The sequence below is a fragment of the Nerophis ophidion genome, linkage group LG03 (genome assembly GCF_033978795.1).
Source record: "Nerophis ophidion isolate RoL-2023_Sa linkage group LG03, RoL_Noph_v1.0, whole genome shotgun sequence".
In the NCBI taxonomy this organism is placed as follows: Eukaryota; Metazoa; Chordata; class Actinopteri; order Syngnathiformes; family Syngnathidae; genus Nerophis; species Nerophis ophidion.
This window is the reverse complement of record NC_084613.1, coordinates 41049701-41067831: the sequence shown is the minus strand read 5'-3', so window position 1 is coordinate 41067831 and position 18131 is coordinate 41049701. Positions and strand designations below refer to the sequence as shown.

Genomic DNA, 18131 nt, shown 5'->3' with positions numbered 1-18131 from the left:
TAAATCTTTAACATAATATTTATGGAACATGTCCACAAAAAGATGTAGCTGTCAACACTGAATATTGCATTGTTGCATTTCTTTTCAGTTTATGAACTTACATTCATATTTTGTTGAAGTATTATTCAATGAATATATTAATAAAGGATTTTGAATTACAGCTATTTTTAGAACATTTAAAAAAAATCTCACGTACCCCTTGGCATACCTTCAAGTAACCCCAGGGGTACGCGTACCCCCATTTGAGAACCACTGTTCTAGGGTACGCTCACGGCCCAACAATGGTTAAGAAACACTGGTACAATTCATCCATCCATCCTTTTTTTACTGCTTGTCCCTTTCACAGTGGATGCTGGAGCCTATCCCGGCTGCATTCGGGGTACACTCTGGACAAGTCGCCACCTAATCGCAGGGCCAACACAGATAGACAGACAACATTCACACTCATGTTCACACACTAGGGCCAATTTAGTGTTGCCAATCAACCTATCCCCAGGTGCATGTCTTTGGAAGTGGGAGGAAGCCGGAGTACCCGGGGGAACCCACGCAGTCGCGGGGAGGGAGGACATGCAAACCCCACACAGAAAGACTATGAGTTCGGAAATCGAGCCTATATTAAATATACCTGTTAAATAAAACCATGCCTTGTTTAATGAATACGTAGGCCTACTACGCTACTGTCTTCTAATGTGGTCATTATGGTGGTACTTGGAGAGCCAAAGGTTTTCTGAGGTGGTACTTAGTGAAAAAAAATATATACTGTTTTTTGTTTTGGTTTGTTTCCTGGTTTGTAAACAAATGCTAAAATCAACCAAAATATATCAAATGTTTTTTATCTTCATTGCTTTTGTTATTTTGTATGAGGAAACTTTTAGCATTGGTGCACATGCTCAGTAGCGTTGGGCAGCATATTTTTTTCACCGGGACTCATCATCATGATCGTCGTTGTGGTCGTCACGTGATTGTCAGACAAAACCAAAGCTGAGCCGATGGACAGACAATGCAGTCCTTCTTCCTGAGCAATGATGGGGTCTCCCAGCAGAACAATGAGCTTCCTAAAGAGTGAAAGGAAATCCTTCCTAGGATGGAAAGGATTGGAAAGGAAACATCAGATTGACATGAGGGAGAAAAAACGTCCTGCAGAGCAGTGGTCCCCAACCTTTTTGTAGCTGCGGACAGATCAACGCTTGATAATTTGTCCTGCAGCCCTGTGAGTGGGGTTGGGGGGATTCTTTTTTTTTTTTCTTTGTCATGAAAAAGGGAGTTTTTTTTGGGTTGGTGCACTAATTGTAAGAGTATCTTGTGTTTTTTATGTTGATTTATTAATTACAATTTTTTTTTTTTATAAAAAATTCTTCTGTGGCCCCGGTACCAATCGAGCCCGGTGGTTGGGGGCCACTGCTGCAGAGGACATTCTCGCCTTCTGAGAAGAGAATTGTGTCTGTTCTTCTTCTTTTAGGTGCTGCTTCCTAATCCCTCCCCACTTAGCACATTCAAACGTTCACAAAGTAATTTTCCTTCATTTTAATCAACATAACACTGGGATTGTCAAAAATAAAACCATCTGCATGTACACACATAGAACTACAAATCAACTAAATGTTACACTTGGCCGTCATGTACCAAACTCAATATAACTTCACATGACATTACAGGTGTCAAATATCACAAATATAAACTTTTGTTACATTTTCTTATACAATGAATTAAAAATAAATTACGTGTTTGTCAATCAGTTTTACAAACTGCTTGGGAGAATATCGCTGGCTAATATAATATTACTGCTGGGAATTTGGCAAGGCAATGAATTATTCATCATGTCATCAGGTCATTATTATTCATAAACATATTCCTTTCCTCCCTTGCCATCCTGGGCAAGGTTGCTTTACTCACTGGACACTTTATTAGGTACACCTGCACTTTATAAGGAGATCCAAACTTGTGTCTGCATATATTGATTTGTTATGCTCAGTTTTGATTGATTGATCAATTGAAAGGCTTTGACGAGGGCTATCAATATGTATTTGGTATGATGATGATAGTTATCAAAAACAATCTCCGATGTTCGATAAGTTTACGAACTCCAATTATGATGGCTTATTTGAACTGGTATTATCTTGTCAACACATGATGACACAATGTTTCGTTTTTGTCCGCTCATCCTCCTAGTTGATTTTTGCGTCAAACCACATCAAGTCATACTTTAAAGGTCCCGGTGACAGTCTGGTATGATTTTGTCTCAAAATGATCAACCATCTGATTCATTAAAAAACAACGCCATTATCCAGTTTTCAACAGACCACATCACATCATACCTCTAATTAAAGGTCTTGGTGACAGCTTCCTCAAACTGGAAAAAAAATGCCATTATTAGTCTTATGTAATGACAAAATGGTCCAAGAGGCCAATCAGGTGAATCACAAAAAAATGTCAAAGTGTACTTGTAACAACTTCATAAATCTGTTTACCCACCAAGTCATACCTGAAATTAAATGTCTTGATGAGGTATTTCCACATGTGTTGTTCTTTTTTGTTTAATATGCCCTCAAATCAGTGGCGGAAAAACTGGGTACGCACTTTGTGCAGCACATCTGGGAAACCAAGCGATGGGCATGGAACTACATTGTCTGTATTTAACAGCACTTTGTGAATGTGTGAAGGACATGATCGACTTTGACCGTCTGTAAGTTATGTCCGTGTATCGGGAGGATGCTTGTCAATGTTCAGGTCAGCTAAAACTGCTATAACTGTAAAACCCGCATTGTAAAATACTGTACACATTTATACAATCATAAAAATATTATTTACACAGAATAATCCCTAAAATGAGACTACCGCCTGACACACTAATACTGATATTCTTGCACATTTTACTATTCAGCCTTATGATTTAGAACTAAGAATTGGCAAACGGACTCTTTAAATTACTTCAAGGTGAGGAATTGCACACTGTGGTTGTCAACATGATGGTGTTTTGAGGTAGAGGTCCAAATAAATACATAAGTCCGTACGTTGCACCATCTGCTCGGCTAACAGCTTGTGAGGGCTGGGGGGGACAATGTGACGTGTTTGCACACACTTTAAAAAGTAGGTAGCTGTGCCCCTGCACATTATGACTGTCATAAACAACACAATACTTTTTTTTTTTGCTTAAAAAAGACCAACATCAATTCCAGTACACATTAAACCCACAAATACGAAAACATTGAAGGTATATTTTTTGGCATCAATTTGTCGAGCTGTAATGTGTGTTCTTAACACGCACACACACACACACACACACACACACACACGCACACACGCACGGAGAAGCTACAAACTACAATAATAATGTTATTGGTAAATGAATACCACTATATGATAACCAATAAAAACTAAGCATTATAATATTTGCAGCTGCTGATTGTATTCTGCAGGTGTACCTAACAGCCTTATTGCTAGCGACGGGAGAGCGGGATAAAGAAAAATAGCAAAGTTAGTGGTCAGCTTTCTTTGCCAAAAGGACTACCTGAGTAGAGGACGACATAGCCCTTTTGTGCTCCACGAGTACCGTTTCTGGCGCCGTTTGCGAGCGGACAGAAGATGGTCGACAGCTGATTAAACAGAAGGTGAAACGTGACCTCCTTCCTCCTTTCTCCGGCATGAACAGCTGCAGCCAAAGTGGCACACCACACAATTCCTTGTTCAAACCGAGTGCACAACAAGCACCGATGGATCGGAAGTGGCGTGAGAATCCGACGCCTCCATATCGCCATCCCATGAATGTCCTTTTCTCTCCCAGTTTGTGGGCTAACACTGGAAATGAATGTGTTGATGCTGATGCACTTTGCCGTCCATGTGGGAGTGTGTGTGCGTGTGAATGTCAGTGTAGATTTTGGGATAGATCTTGGCGGCTCCCCCCTGGTTGAGGAGCAGCTGCTGTTGCGTCAGGTACTCCTCGTAGTTCATGGAGCTCACGCAGTCTTTGTCCGGGCTGGACGAGCCGGACGATGCCGGCGCGCAGCCTCGCTCACGCTCTCGACACGACGGCCGCTGGGAGCCGTGCGGCGCCTGCGGGGCTGGGGTCGGGGGGCCGGGAGGGGGGCACTGCTTCCTACTCTGGCAAAACCACAGCAGCACCGTACCAAAGATGAACACTATTCCGGCAGGGATGCCGATGATGACCGGCCAGGGGAGGGAGCTGGAGGCAGCTGGGAAGATGGGCATAACGGGAGGCTTGGTGTCTGCAAGGGAAATGGAAGATGTTCAGAGAAGATGTCTCACGTGAGAGCAGAAAATAACATTCTGTCTTTTTGTCTGATCTAATCCAACCAAATATATTTCATTCCCCTCGAACAGTGATTCTTAACCAATTTGACCTTGGGGCCCAACTTTTCCACTGCAAAGGGTCCTGGAGCCCACTCTAATACTAACACTGAATTAGTCAACTTGGTGGTCAATAATTGTATTTGACCTACTTACAGTTTACAGCCTTATCAAATGATATGAAAGCTAAAAATAGTCACAAAGATTATCCTCAGGGCTTAGGTCAGCCTGATGACAAAAATAAATTCTAATCAAATATACTAAAAAAGAAGGGACTTGTGAAAACACATGATAATAAATGTACATACAATTACGCGATGCTAAAATAAATATATTACAACTTTATTAGAAATGAAAAAGAATAATAAATATTTCTTAAATAAAATAAGAGAAAAATTTATGAAAATACAACTTCACCACTTTCATCATAACTTTTGCTCTAAAGGGACTTCTTTTGTCTGTTTGAGATTGTCATTTCTGCCACAAGTGTGGTTAGGATTGCGTGTATTTTCAATGTACGTTCAGGGCTAAGAAGGGGTTGAAAACAAAAACAAAAAGTGCTGCACGCCGCAGCATTTGTGAGGGAGGGGCAGAGACAGACAGAGCGAGAGAGTTATGATAAATTCGCAGGCGTCGCCAGGCTCTGCTTTTTACCGATAGATTTATCAGATTTGATTTTGTATTATCTATAGCAGGGGTGTCAAAACTTTGCCCCGGAGACCATTTGCGGCCCACAGCTAATATTTTAAAGGCCCACAGCACATTCTAAAAATACTATTAAAATGAACAAAAACATAAACAAAAGTGAAATAAAAAAGCTTAAAGGCTAAATGTAATTTAGAAAAAGTTGCAACGTTGACTAATAAAACAAAGCTGTTTTTTTTTCTTTCAAACTGTCATTGCTCAAAACATAATATTGAATCAAAATCAATGTTATTATGAATTATTGACCTATCCAAGTTTCCCATTACTTCACATCAAATATTCTACTAAGAAAAATATTTTTGGTGGAACATTTAGCAAATTTGTCAAATAAATAATCAAAACATTTATATTTTTTGTCTTCTTACTGTACCGAAAATGAACAGAACCGTGACCTCTGAACCGAGGTACGTACGGAACCGAAATTTTTGTGTACCGTTACACCACTAATATATATACATATATATATATATATATATATACATATATATATATATGCATATGTGTACATATGTACATACACACACATATACATATATATATATATATATATATATATATATATATATATATATATATATATATATATATATATATATATATATATATATATATATATATATATATATATAAGATGATAGAATAAATTCAATACAGACTACAAAAGCTCCAAAATTGGGTGCAGGCGTATGTGGTAACATTTTATATAATTTCCAGGTGTATTGTTTCCTCAAAACCATTATCAATCTACTTAATAATTTACGGTTAATAGCTGGTTAGTTTCTATCCACACTTTTGTAAAGATTTAATAAACACTTATTCTTTTGTTGTTTGGATACTTTACATTAGTTTTGGGCAATACTACAAAATTGAGTATCCATCCAATACCAAGTAGTTACGGGGGCAGTATCAGTCATACTGATACTGATACTTCAAAGTTTCCAGATCATTGAATGATTAAATCTTTTATCACAATTATAATCAGACAAATTCACGATACCAATTAAACAATTAAATTATTGACTTTTTCCACATTCATTAAAGACTATATTTTGCACAAAAAAAGTCAATGGTGCAAATGAACTAAACAAACAGAAACTACTCTTGGCTCTGAATAAAATATTTAGTTTGTTTATAAACTATTTCCTGAGTTTGTAAACACTAACAAAAGAAGAATGTATTTTGTAGAATTGAAAATATACAATCAAATTTCTGGAGTATCAACCTATCTCAGCTACAATCGGGCAGAAGGCGGTGTACACCCTGGACAAGTCGCCACCACATCGCAGGGTGTATTTAATTTATTTTTGTATAAATCGTCCAACCCTAATGGAAACCAACAGAGCTTTTCTGCCTGTCACTTACACACACCTGCATTTGGAGGGATGCAATGACACCAACTGCTTTTCCAACCGTCTATTTTTAACACAGTCTAGTGTAGCTAATGAAGTGTCCATTTAATATACAACCTCTTTAAAGGTCTCTACTCATTTGGAAATATCAAGCAGCTAAAATGTGCCAAACATGGACAAGTGTAGAGAGTGTTTTGAATTTTTCCCACAATAATAATAATAATAATGGATTAGATTTATATCGCGCTTTTCTATTGTTATATACTCAAAGCACTCACAGAGAAGTGGGAACCCATCATTCATTCACACCTGGTGGTGGTAAGCTGCATTTGTAGCCACAGCTGCCCTGGGGTAGACTGACGGAAGCGTGGCAGCCAGTTTGCGCCTACGGCCCCTCCGACCACCACCAATCATTCATTAATCATTCATTCACCGGTGTGAGCGGCACCGGGGGCAAAGGGTGAAGTGTCCTGGCCAAGGACACAACGGCAGCGACTTTGATGTCAATAGGTGGGAAGCGAACCTGCAACCCTCAGGTTTCTGGCACGGCCGCTCTACCCACTACGCCATGCCGCCCCGTATACATACACAATACATAGTAGTGGATTTAAATCGGTGTAATTCTGAAAATGAATGGTACTTTTTTTTATTTTTATAATATCACTAAGTTGAGCAGTGAGCAGGTTGCGATACATGTGACCATGTTTGTTGACTTTTTTTTTTGCACCATTAGTGGAAAAGGTTGTTTGGATTGGGTTAAATAAGTGGATACTGTGCTTGAAACTTAAAAGTAATATTCTGTTCACTGGTTCGCAGTTTTAATGTTGTCCACAAGATGGTGACAAATCAGCTACAGTTATTTGTCGGATATCCTCAAGTAAATTAGAGCCTCCTCGCGGATCGAGTCCTTATTAATCCCATGATGTGACGCGGGCCAATTTGAACACGCCGGCGGGCCGTAGTTTGGACACCCCTGGTCTATAAAGAGGTATTAACTGGCTTTCACCTGGTAGCACAGTGAGAAAGGCGCTGCGGAAGCTGTATCCCATGGTGTTGGCACCTAAACAGATGTACATGCCGGCATCCTCCTCCTTGGCGCGGGTAATGAGCAGCTTGTTGAGGTAGGAGCCGTCGGGTCGCGACCACACATCCCCTGTGGGCAGCACCACAAAGCGGTGGTCTCCCACTTCAATGGTGGAGTTGTAGCGGCTCTCCTCATTAGTCTCCACGCGTTTCAGCCACTGGATCACCGGCTTCACGTCGCTCCTCACTTTGCACTGGAACGAAGTGGTGCCGCCGTAGTCCACCGTGGTGTTGAGAGGGTGAGTACCTGTCAGGACAGGTTTGGAGTTGGTCCTCTCTGTGGGGACACACAAATAGACAAAGACTTTGTGATACCACAGTGCTTAAAAGTCCACATTGGCAGGCAGAGAGGAAGGAACAGCACATACATCCATTCATTTTCTACCGCCTGTCCCTTTCGGGGTTGCTGGAGCCAATTTAGTGTTGCCAATCAACCTATCACCAGGTGCATGTCTTTGGAGGTGGGAGGAAGCCAGAGTACCCGAAGGGAACCCACACAGTCCCGGGGACAACATGCAAACTCTTCACAGAAAGACCCTGAGCCCGGGGATCCAATCCAGGACCTTCTTAACAGCACATGTTACACAGTAAATATGTGTGAGTAGTTTCCTCTTTCTGTGCTCCTGCTTGTACAGTTCAGGTTCTGCTGGCAGCCGGCCTTTAATCAGCTCCAGATTGAGTGGAGGGTCTTTGAGTTAAAGCGCCCCTTGCCTCTTGCACACCCCATTCCCCCACCAATCCCCACAGCAAACACCAGGGGACAAGGCCTCTCTATCCTGCACGCTTCCTCAATATGCTTCTCATATACGTGATTACACACACTCACCCAGCATGCTGCAAGGACGAATGAGACATTCTTTTAAAGGGTACGAAGCTTCTTCTGGAAAAAAAAATCAGAACCACTCTTACAGAGTTGAGTTCCTTTCACATTTAAACCGATACGGTTTCAATTCCCGGTACCTGTGAATTGATACGGGCACTCACATCTGTGTTTGTTCATGTGTTAATAAATGTTAATTAATTCCAAGACATTAGACGGCAGTAGTGCATCGACTACGGTATGTTGCCTCGCTAGGGAGTAGTCTTTGCCATTAAGCTGAATCAAATCTTTTGCTGCGCTTTAAAAAAAGTGTTAATACTGTAAGTATTGTACCTTTTACACACCAGTTATTTGATTGTATTGTGCATCCTAGTCACCAAATTTGAAGCAATTGAAATTGCCACATAAAATGCTAATGGTAATCAGTAGCAGTTGTATGACAAATCCAATATAAATTAGCATCAAGATAGCGCATTTTTCAAAATGAAGCCTTACCTTACATTTATGTCACATGCACTGCACATACGCCCTCACTTGTGTCTCTTTTACTGATTACTTCTCCCTTATCGATGATCGATTGTGATTGGACAGCATACGGGTACCTAGGAGCAAAAGCTCAGAGCCGGAAAAAAAGTGGCACATTTAACTACTACTTGCTATCTACTGCCTTGTTCTTGTGAGAGTGCATGCTGGAAATTTCATCACAATATGGGCGGCATAGCTCGGTTGGTAGAGTGGCCGTGCCAGCAACTTGAGGGTTGAAGGTTCGATTCCCGCTTGTGCCATCCTAGTTACTGCCGTTGTGTCCTTGGGCAATACACTTTACCCACCTGCTCCCAGTGCCACCCACACTGGTTTAAATGTAACTTAGATATTGGGTGTCACTATGTAAAGCGCTTTGAGTCACTTGAGAAAAGCGCTATATAAATATAATTCACTTCAATATTTTAGTTTATATTTGTTGAAATGTTTCGGTGATACTCACGTATGACCTCCACTTTGTATGTGGCATTGATTTCTCCGGCCTGATTGGCCACCTTGCAGGTGTATCTACCGCTGTGCTCGGGCATCAGGTTCTTCAGGGTCAGGGTCCACTTGTTCTGGCGGCCCTCGCCGACCTGCTGCCCGGTCAGCGGCTGGTCGTCCTTCAGCCACACAATGTACGGCCGAGGTGTCCCACTTGCTGTACATTTGAGCCGCACTGAGCTGCCCACGGGTCGGGCTATTACCCTCTTCCTCATCTTGGCAGGCTGTGTGAAGCGGGGGCGCACTATTGGGCAGAGCAAAAGGACATAAGTGCTAATTGGGAATCTTAACATTTGCATTGCACGGTGATAAACTTACCAAGCTTTTCCACCAAGCCATCAGCACTGTGCTCTGATGGCGTTCCATCAGACATGGGGGGTCCTGTCCTACGAGAACCAGAGTCATCTGTTGACACAGCAACATAACAGTTGGTTATACATTTTCAAAACCTGATAACAAGTGAAGAGAGTTGTTTGCACCAATGTCCAGCGTGAGTTCTGCAAATATTGAATTGTGCCAAAAGAGTGGAATAGGGTCTTTGGAGTGATTATGGCATCACCTACAGTATGACATATCTGATATCTTTAGATGAATGGTCAATGACTTATGGCCAATTAGTCCAAAGACGTTTTGCTTAGTGCTTTTAAACCAATGTTTTTCTTGTCACATGCTTTAAAAGGGAATTTAATATTTTTGGGAAAAAAATGACAATAGATGGATTTTTTTAATGCTTCTAAATAGTAAATACAGTACATTTGATCAAAAGTCCGCTTACAATGGAGCCTATGGTAGCCGTTCAATTCTGCCTATAGAGCCCCTAAAAAGATCAAAACACCTCCATTACGGTTTTATATACATGATGTAAGTACATATGTAATATAATAACGAGCAAATTTATAATAACATTTAATATTTACATATTTTGATCATTTTAAGCATATGCGGCGCATTTATTTAAAAAAACGCATCACCTTTGTTTGTATTTTCTTCATCCATGATTATTACTCACTGGAGACTTTGTGAGAGCCAACAAACATTATAAAACTTCACTTACTGCTAGGATGTTCATATATTTCCATTTAGATTAAAAATGTCTCATAACCCTCGCAAAGAAAGGGGTGAGGAGGGTGGGGGGAACAAGTGGTTTTTGTGTTGTTCTCACCAGTGCCAGGTTCTATATAGCTGTCAAAGTGTACCAAATTGTCGGATTATATCAACAGCCACCTTCTGTCCAGGTGAGATGCATGATTTATGTTATACAATAAACTTCCAGGAAGTAGGGTAATGAGGAAGCAGCTGATCGTCGGAAGTGATCACGCGCCGCTATAAATAGTTTGTCTGTGTTAATGCTTTTAATAACAATATCACAAATACTTGGTTATTATTCAAGGCACAAAATGGAAATGGAGTCTTGTTGGTGCTTTTTGAGTTGTTATTTATCGGATTTTATGGGTGAAATAGTGGAGCTCCCACTGGCTCCGCTGTAAATAAACTTTTATATATGTTTATTTAATATCTGCAGTGCATTAAAAAAAATCCATGTGTCTTCATTTATTTCATAAGGATTGTGAACGATAGGAACAATTCCATAAAAAGTGTAGTTCCCCTTTAAGCCCAATAGTGACACAATCAATCAATCAATCAATGTTTACTTATATAGCCCTAAATCACTAGTGTCTCAAAGGGCTGCACAAGCCACCACGACATCCTCGGTAGGAAAACTCACACCCAGTGGGACATTGGTGACAATAATGACCCAGTGGGACGTCGGTGACAATGATGACTATGAGAACCTTAGAGAGGAGGAAAGCAATGGATGTCGAGCGGGTCTAACATGATACTGTGAAAGTTCAATCCACAATGGATACAACACAGTCGCGAGAGTCCAGTCCAAAGAGGATCCAAGACACAGCAGCGAGAGTCCCGTTCACAGCGGAGCCAGCAGGAAACCATCCCAAGCGTAGGCGGACCAGCAGCGCAGAGATGTCCCCAGCCGATACACAGGCGAGCAGTACATGGCCACCGGATCGGACCGGACCCCCTCCACACGGGAGAGTGGGACATAGAAGAAAAAGAAAAGAAACGGCAGATCAACTGGTCTAAAAAGGGAGTCTATTTAAAGGCTAGAGTATACAAATGAGTTTTAAGGTGAGACTTAAATGCTTCTACTGAGGTGGCATCGCGAACTGTTACCGGGAGGGCATTCCAGAGTACTGGAGCCCGAACGGAAAATGCTCTATAGCCCGCAGACTTTTTTTGGGCTTTGGGAATCACTAATAAGCCGGAGTCCTTTGAACGCAGATTTCTTGCCGGGACATATGGTACAATACAATCGGCAAGATAAGATGGAGCTAGACCGTGTAGTATTTTATACGTAAGTAGTAAAACCTTAAAGTCACATCTTAAGTGCACAGGAAGCCAGTGCAGGTGAGCCAGTACAGGCGTAATGTGATCAAACTTTCTTGTTCTTGTCAAAAGTCTAGCAGCCGCATTTTGTACCAACTGTAATCTTTTAATGCTAGACATGGGGAGACCCGAAAATAATACGTTACAGTAGTCGAGGCGAGACGTAACAAACGCATGGATAATGATCTCAGCGTCTTTAGTGGACAGAATGGAGCGAATTTTAGCGATATTACGGAGATGAAAGAAGGCCGTTTTAGTAACGCTTTTAATGTGTGCCTCAAAGGAGAGAGTTGGGTCGAAGATAACACCCAGATTCTTTACCGTGTCGCCTTGTTTAATTGTTTGGTTGTCAAATGTTAGAGTTGTATTATTAAATAGAGTTCGGTGTCTAGCAGGACCGATAATCAGCATTTCCGTTTTTTTGGCGTTGAGTTGCAAAAAGTTAGCGGACATCCATTGTTTAATTTCATTAAGACACGCCTCCAGCTGACTACAATCCGGCGTGTTGGTCAGCTTTAGGGGCATGTAGAGTTGGGTGTCATCAGCATAACAGTGAAAGCTAATACCGTATTTGCGTATGATGTCACCTAGCGGCAGCATGTAGATGCTGAAGAGTGCAGGGCCAAGGACCGAACCCTGGGGAACTCCACACGTTACCTTAACGTAGTCCGAGGTCACATTGTTATGGGAGACACACTGCATCCTATCAGTAAGATAAGAGTTAAACCAAGACAGGGCTAAGTCTGACATACCAATTCGTGTTTTGATACGTTCTAATAAAATATTATGATCGACGGTATCGAAAGCAGCGCTAAGATCGAGGAGCAGCAACATAGATGACGCATCAGAATCCATCGTTAGCAATAGATCATTAGTCATTTTTGCGAGGGCTGTCTCCGTGGAGTGATTTGCCCTGAAACCGGATTGAAAGGTTTCACATAGATTGTTAGACGCTAAGTGTTCATTTAACTGCTCCGCAACAATTTTTTCAAGGATTTTTGAAATAAAGGGAAGGTGAGACACCGGTCGGTAGTTTACCATGAGGTCAGGATCGAGGTTAGGTCTTTTAAGAAGAGGATGAATAACCGCTTTTTTGAATGCTAGGGGAACAGTGCCCGAGGAGAGTGATAAGTTTATAATATTTAGCACTGATGGACCTAATAATACAAAGAGCTCCTTGATCAGTTTCCCAGGAAGAGGGTCAAGTAAACATGTTGTCTGTTTTATTCCATTTACACGTTGTAACAATTCCTCTAATGTTATTTCCTCAAAACGAGAGAAAGTATTTTGGAGGGCAGTATCCGCCGTATATACAATCGTGTCAGTGTTAATAGAACCCCGTTGTAGCTGGGACGCATTGTCTTTAATCTCCTTTCTAATGACTTCAATTTTCTTACTAAAGAATTGCATAAAGTCATCAGCTGAGTGGGTTGAGCTACTGGAAGGAGTCCCTTGCATGCGTTTATAAGTTATTAAACCATCACTCCATGCTTGATGGTGCACCTCAAGTTTAGTCGTGCGCCATTTGCGTTCCAGCTTTCTACATAATAATTTCTGAGCTCTAGTGTCTTCTGTAAACCACGGGGTGCGCTTTTTTGGAGCTTTTTTTAACTTTAGCGGTGCTATGTTATCAATGGTTTCGCGCAGGGCGTCGTTAAAGTTGTTAGTGAGGTTATCAATAGAGCCCACATACTTTGGGAATGGTGCCATTACCGAGGGCAGTAGGTCAGCAAGAGTTGTCGTTGTGGCTGTATTAATGTTGCGGCTGCTATAGCAGTTATTATTATTATTAGTTTGACGAACATGCGTCTGAACCTCGAATTTTATAAGGTAATGATCAGACAATACTTTAGTATACGGGAGTATCGTAACTTTGGAAACGTTGATGCCCCTGACAAGCACTAGGTCTATCGTATTACCGTTGCGATGCGTGGGTTCATTTATTATTTGTGTGAGACCACAGCTATCAATTACAGTCTGGAGCGCTACGCACGGTGGGTCCGATGGGGTATTCATATGGATATTAAAGTCCCCCATTATGATTATATTATCGGCGTGTGTCACTAGATCAGCAACGAACTCTGAGAATTCATTGATAAAGTCCGAATAGGGCCCTGGGGGGCGGTAGATAACAGCCAGGTGTAGAGGCAGCGGTGTGACAGACCTCATAGTAAGCACCTCAAACGATTTATATTTATTATTTATGTTAGGACTAAGGTTAAAGTTTTCGTTGTATATTAGTGCGACCCCCCCACCCCTTTTGAGCGGACGGGCAATATGCGCATGTGTAAAGTTAGGAGGACATGCCTCATTTAGCGCAAAAAAGTCGTTTGGTTTAAGCCAGGTTTCGCTGAGACCGATGACGTTAAGATTGTTGTCTCTGATAATATCATTAACTAACAACGTTTTAGGAGACAATGATCTTATGTTTAAAAAACCTATATTATAGGTAGTGGGCTGTTTTAGGGAGTTTTTGATCAAATTATCCGTAGTAGCAATATTAATAATGTTGTGTTTATTATGCCCAGTGCATTTAGTATAGTTACGACCATATCTAGGAATTGATACGACAGGAATTTTCCGATTGTTTGATTGTTGCTTTGATAAACTGCACGCATCATGGTTAGCCACCTCAGTAACTGTCGGTGAAGCATGCTGGATGACATCAACTAATTTACATAATTAATGTGCAATTTTTTTCATGGTTGCTGTGGAAGAGATATAAAAAATATATACATATTCATAGATTACTGCAGTCAAATTATATTTTTTTAAAGTCATATAATTTTCCAGGATGGCGCTGTTGTAGTGGCTGCTGTTCGGAGGAGCTCTGTGCTCTTGTGTCATCCTTTAGTGTTTCCCTCTTGTTTTCATGTGTTATTATATATGTATATGTATATTTTTTTTGCTTTTTGGTCCGGGACCCTTTGGGACTGTGTGACAAGGGGTGGCACTTTCGTGACCTCTGCGGTGCTTTTTTGTAGACTTCTGGATCTGCGTCCCGGGAGCCTTTTGGCCATGGAGACCAGCTGCTGGGTCTCTGCCACACCGCAGTCGGTTTGGAGGGACTGGAGGACATGCGGATGAGGGGAGAGGGCTGCGGAGCTAGCACTGAGGCTTCGCGGTGTCTTGGCTGGGTGAGCAAGTGTCAGACACATCAGTCTCATTGGACGTATCCTCGCTCATCCATGCGGACTGGACACTGGCCGAAAGTTGGTTGGCAACCGAGAGTGGAGTCGGCTCTCTTGGTTGCTTTGTTGGGTCTGCTCCTGTCTCTGGCCATGCTCCCTCCACCCCAGCGGACGACGGCGTGGAACACCGAAGAGGCTACCACAGTGGATATGTTTCTTTTAGTTTTTATTCATAGCTGTATGTAGAAGTGTCTGGTTGCATCAGCTCTGCTACTTTAATGTCTTTCATGTCCTTTGTGTTCTTTAATGTTTGATGTTTCCTATGGCGTCACATTAGTGTCAAAAGTCCAAGCGCATAAAAACTGTTATCGCGCGCTGATTCTCCACATTGTGCGCAGTGCCTTTGTGCGTGCGTGGTGCCTTTGTGCGTGCGCGCGCCGTCTTCGTTTTGGCACTTTGGGGGCGGGTATGCTTAGACTGCCCTTCCTATCTGAATGGTCAGGCGAAAAAAGCTCAGGGCCAATCAGAAGTATAGCAGGACGCGTCATCATCAATATGTATCAAGATGATACAGCTCCTGTCGACAAACAAATTCTAAAAAGTCCAAATTTAGTGGAGTTGTGGAAAATGCCAATTGAATTTCATCTAAAAGTCTTTGAAGAAGGTAATGTCTCATCTGTTGAGAGAACATCACATAGATAATGAAGTGTCAAGATCAATATCTCTCTCTGTCATACACATACAACCAGTCCACAGATGTCAGTCAATGATGGAAATTATATTTTCAAATATGTTTTCTTTCTTCACTTGTCGGTTTTAAAAAACATTTTTATTTATTTAATATTTGTATATGTAAATATTGAATGTATGCCACAATGTGGGACTATTCATTTTCTTTCCTCTATCTACTTTAAGTTTACACCAGAGTCTACCCGAACCCACGTATCTGTGCGTGATTAGCATATGGGCCTAATTATTGATGTTATGATTGCAATTACTATTTTAGTAGAATAATGAATGACAGGTTATCACTACAATTAATGAATATGGTTTTAATATTACTATAAAAAGTATTTACATTTCTGCAAACAACTCAAACTATGGAAAAATACATATCAGCCCAGATCAGTATAGATTGCAGAGTTAAAAATATGTATTTAAAAAAACAACAAAAAAAGGTAGCTCCATACATTAGGCAATTTAAATCTGAGAGATAATAGTGTAAGACTTACTTGTTCAGCCATGATAGTTCCATGAAAACGTGGTTTCCTTTCTTTTTAATCCCAGGGAACTGCCATGGACCTTTCATCATAGATACGAATAAACACTCGATGTTTCTCCAGCGTAGCGGCCATCTTACCTCGGACAACTGGTACCCATCATTTTATTGATGTCAATGGTACATGTACTATTTAAATATACATATACATACAATACTCTGACATTTATAACAAATTGAACCGTTTGGAAATTAGTTGAAGTGGAGAATCAACGCGCGATAATAGTTTTTAAGCGCTCGGATTTTTGGCACTAATTGACGCCATACATGTAATATTTAAATAACCATAACTTGCTCAATTTTCAACTAATTTCCAAACGGTTCGATTTGTTATAGTCTCTTAAACTGGATCATTTTCGTGCTTTGTTGGATTTTTTTTTAATTCAACATTATGTATTATTCTAATAGATCTTTTTTGTAACATCGTTAGTGAATGAAGTGCACATTTGTAGTTGTTTCCCCATATTTCTGCACAGTATTTCAGACATGGTAACACTAGCGAGCTGTAGAGAATATGAAGTGATTTTTGATCCAGAACATGTTTTGCTTTATTTATTAATGACATGTTTCTTGCTACTTTATGTTGTATATTTTTTACAAGAGGTTTCCTGTTTATTTTGTCATCTATTATTACAACCAAAAATGTGTTTTCTTTTACGCTTTCAATGTATACTCCGTCTATTTGTATTTGTGTTTGACTTTCCCTTCTACTGTTACCAAAGAGCATTATTTTACTTTTACTGAAATTCAAGGATAGTCTGTTTTTGTCAAACTATCTTTTTAATTTGTTCATTTCTTCTGTTATTATTTGTATTGGCTTCTCTCTGTTCTCTCTCGAACAAAACACAGTTGTATCATCTGCAAATAATACTAATTTTAAGTCCTTTGTAACTTTACAAATGTAATTTACATAGAGATTGAACAATTTTGGTCCAAGTATTGATCCCTGAGGTACAACACAAAATATTTTCAGCTGTGTAGAGGTGTGTTCGCCTATCTTCACGTATTGCTTCCTGTTGGTTAAGTAGCGTCTAACCCAGTTCAAAACCAACCCTCTGATTCTATGCCTTTCCAATTTATTTATAAAGATAATGTGAATAATTGTGTCAAATGCTTTTGTTAAATCCATAAACACTGCAGCAGCTGTATATTGCATTGTTGATTTCTTCCGTTATTTCGATTAATACCATTGATGTTGAGATGTTGGCTCTGTATCCGTATTGGTTGTCTGTAAGTGTTTCATTTTTATTTATGAATTTGTCCAATCTCTTGTTAAACCGTTTTTCAATAATTTTAGAACATTTTGGAAGTAGTGAAACAGGTCTGTAGTTAGTAAACTGGTGTTTCTCTCCTGTCTTATAAATTGGTACGACTTTTGCTATTTCCATTTTATCTGGGAATTTGCCTGTTTGAAATGATAGGTTTCTGATATATGTTACAGGTTCTGAAATCATAGAGGTTTCTGTCTATAGTGTCATTCAAGTAATCAACTGACTCAGGATCTGGAATATTTTCCTCCAGATTTGATCCAATGTTCACAAAATACTTTTTGAAGCTTCCAACTACTTTGTTCATATTGTCATTTTTTACATTTCCACCTGAGAAGTTTTTAGGATAATTCTTCTTAGCACCACTTTTAATAATGCTATAAAGGATGCCCCATTTTGCTCTGATATTATTTTTGTTCTGGTACAATAATTGACTGTAATATTATTGTGTACAAGTTTGTTAGGATGCCAGGTAGCTTATTCTTAGATATTTTGTACTTGTTTTCTGCCTCTGTAGATATTTGTGTTATAAATGTTCTATATAATGTATTATTTTTGTTGCATGCATTTTTCATTCTTTTTGTCATCTATGGTTGATTGTTTTTCTTTTGTTTCTAACTAAATTGTTTCAATGGACAGTGTTCATCATAAGGTATCTTGAAAGTAGTTAAAAAAAATACCTTATGCATCATCTACATAATTTTCACTGTATACAATGTCCCTACTTTGATTTCTCAGATGATTTTTGAAAGCTGTCAT

At 40.1% G+C, this 18131-nt stretch overlaps 1 protein-coding gene across 1 annotated transcript in view; it reads right to left on the bottom strand.

Moving 5' to 3' along the window:
* Positions 1–1509: 1509 nt before the first annotated feature.
* LOC133549626 (fibroblast growth factor receptor-like 1) overlaps positions 1510–18131 on the bottom strand; it is an 89115-nt gene continuing 72493 nt past the window's right edge. Inside the window, exons 4-7 of the mRNA XM_061895245.1 lie at positions 9607–9693; positions 9248–9532; positions 7366–7719; positions 1510–4223 (exon numbers count right to left, since the gene is read on the bottom strand). Coding sequence (XP_061751229.1) covers positions 3790–4223; positions 7366–7719; positions 9248–9532; positions 9607–9693 — 1160 coding nt within the window. The 3' untranslated portion in view covers positions 1510–3789. The remainder of the gene's footprint in view (positions 4224–7365; positions 7720–9247; positions 9533–9606; positions 9694–18131) is intronic.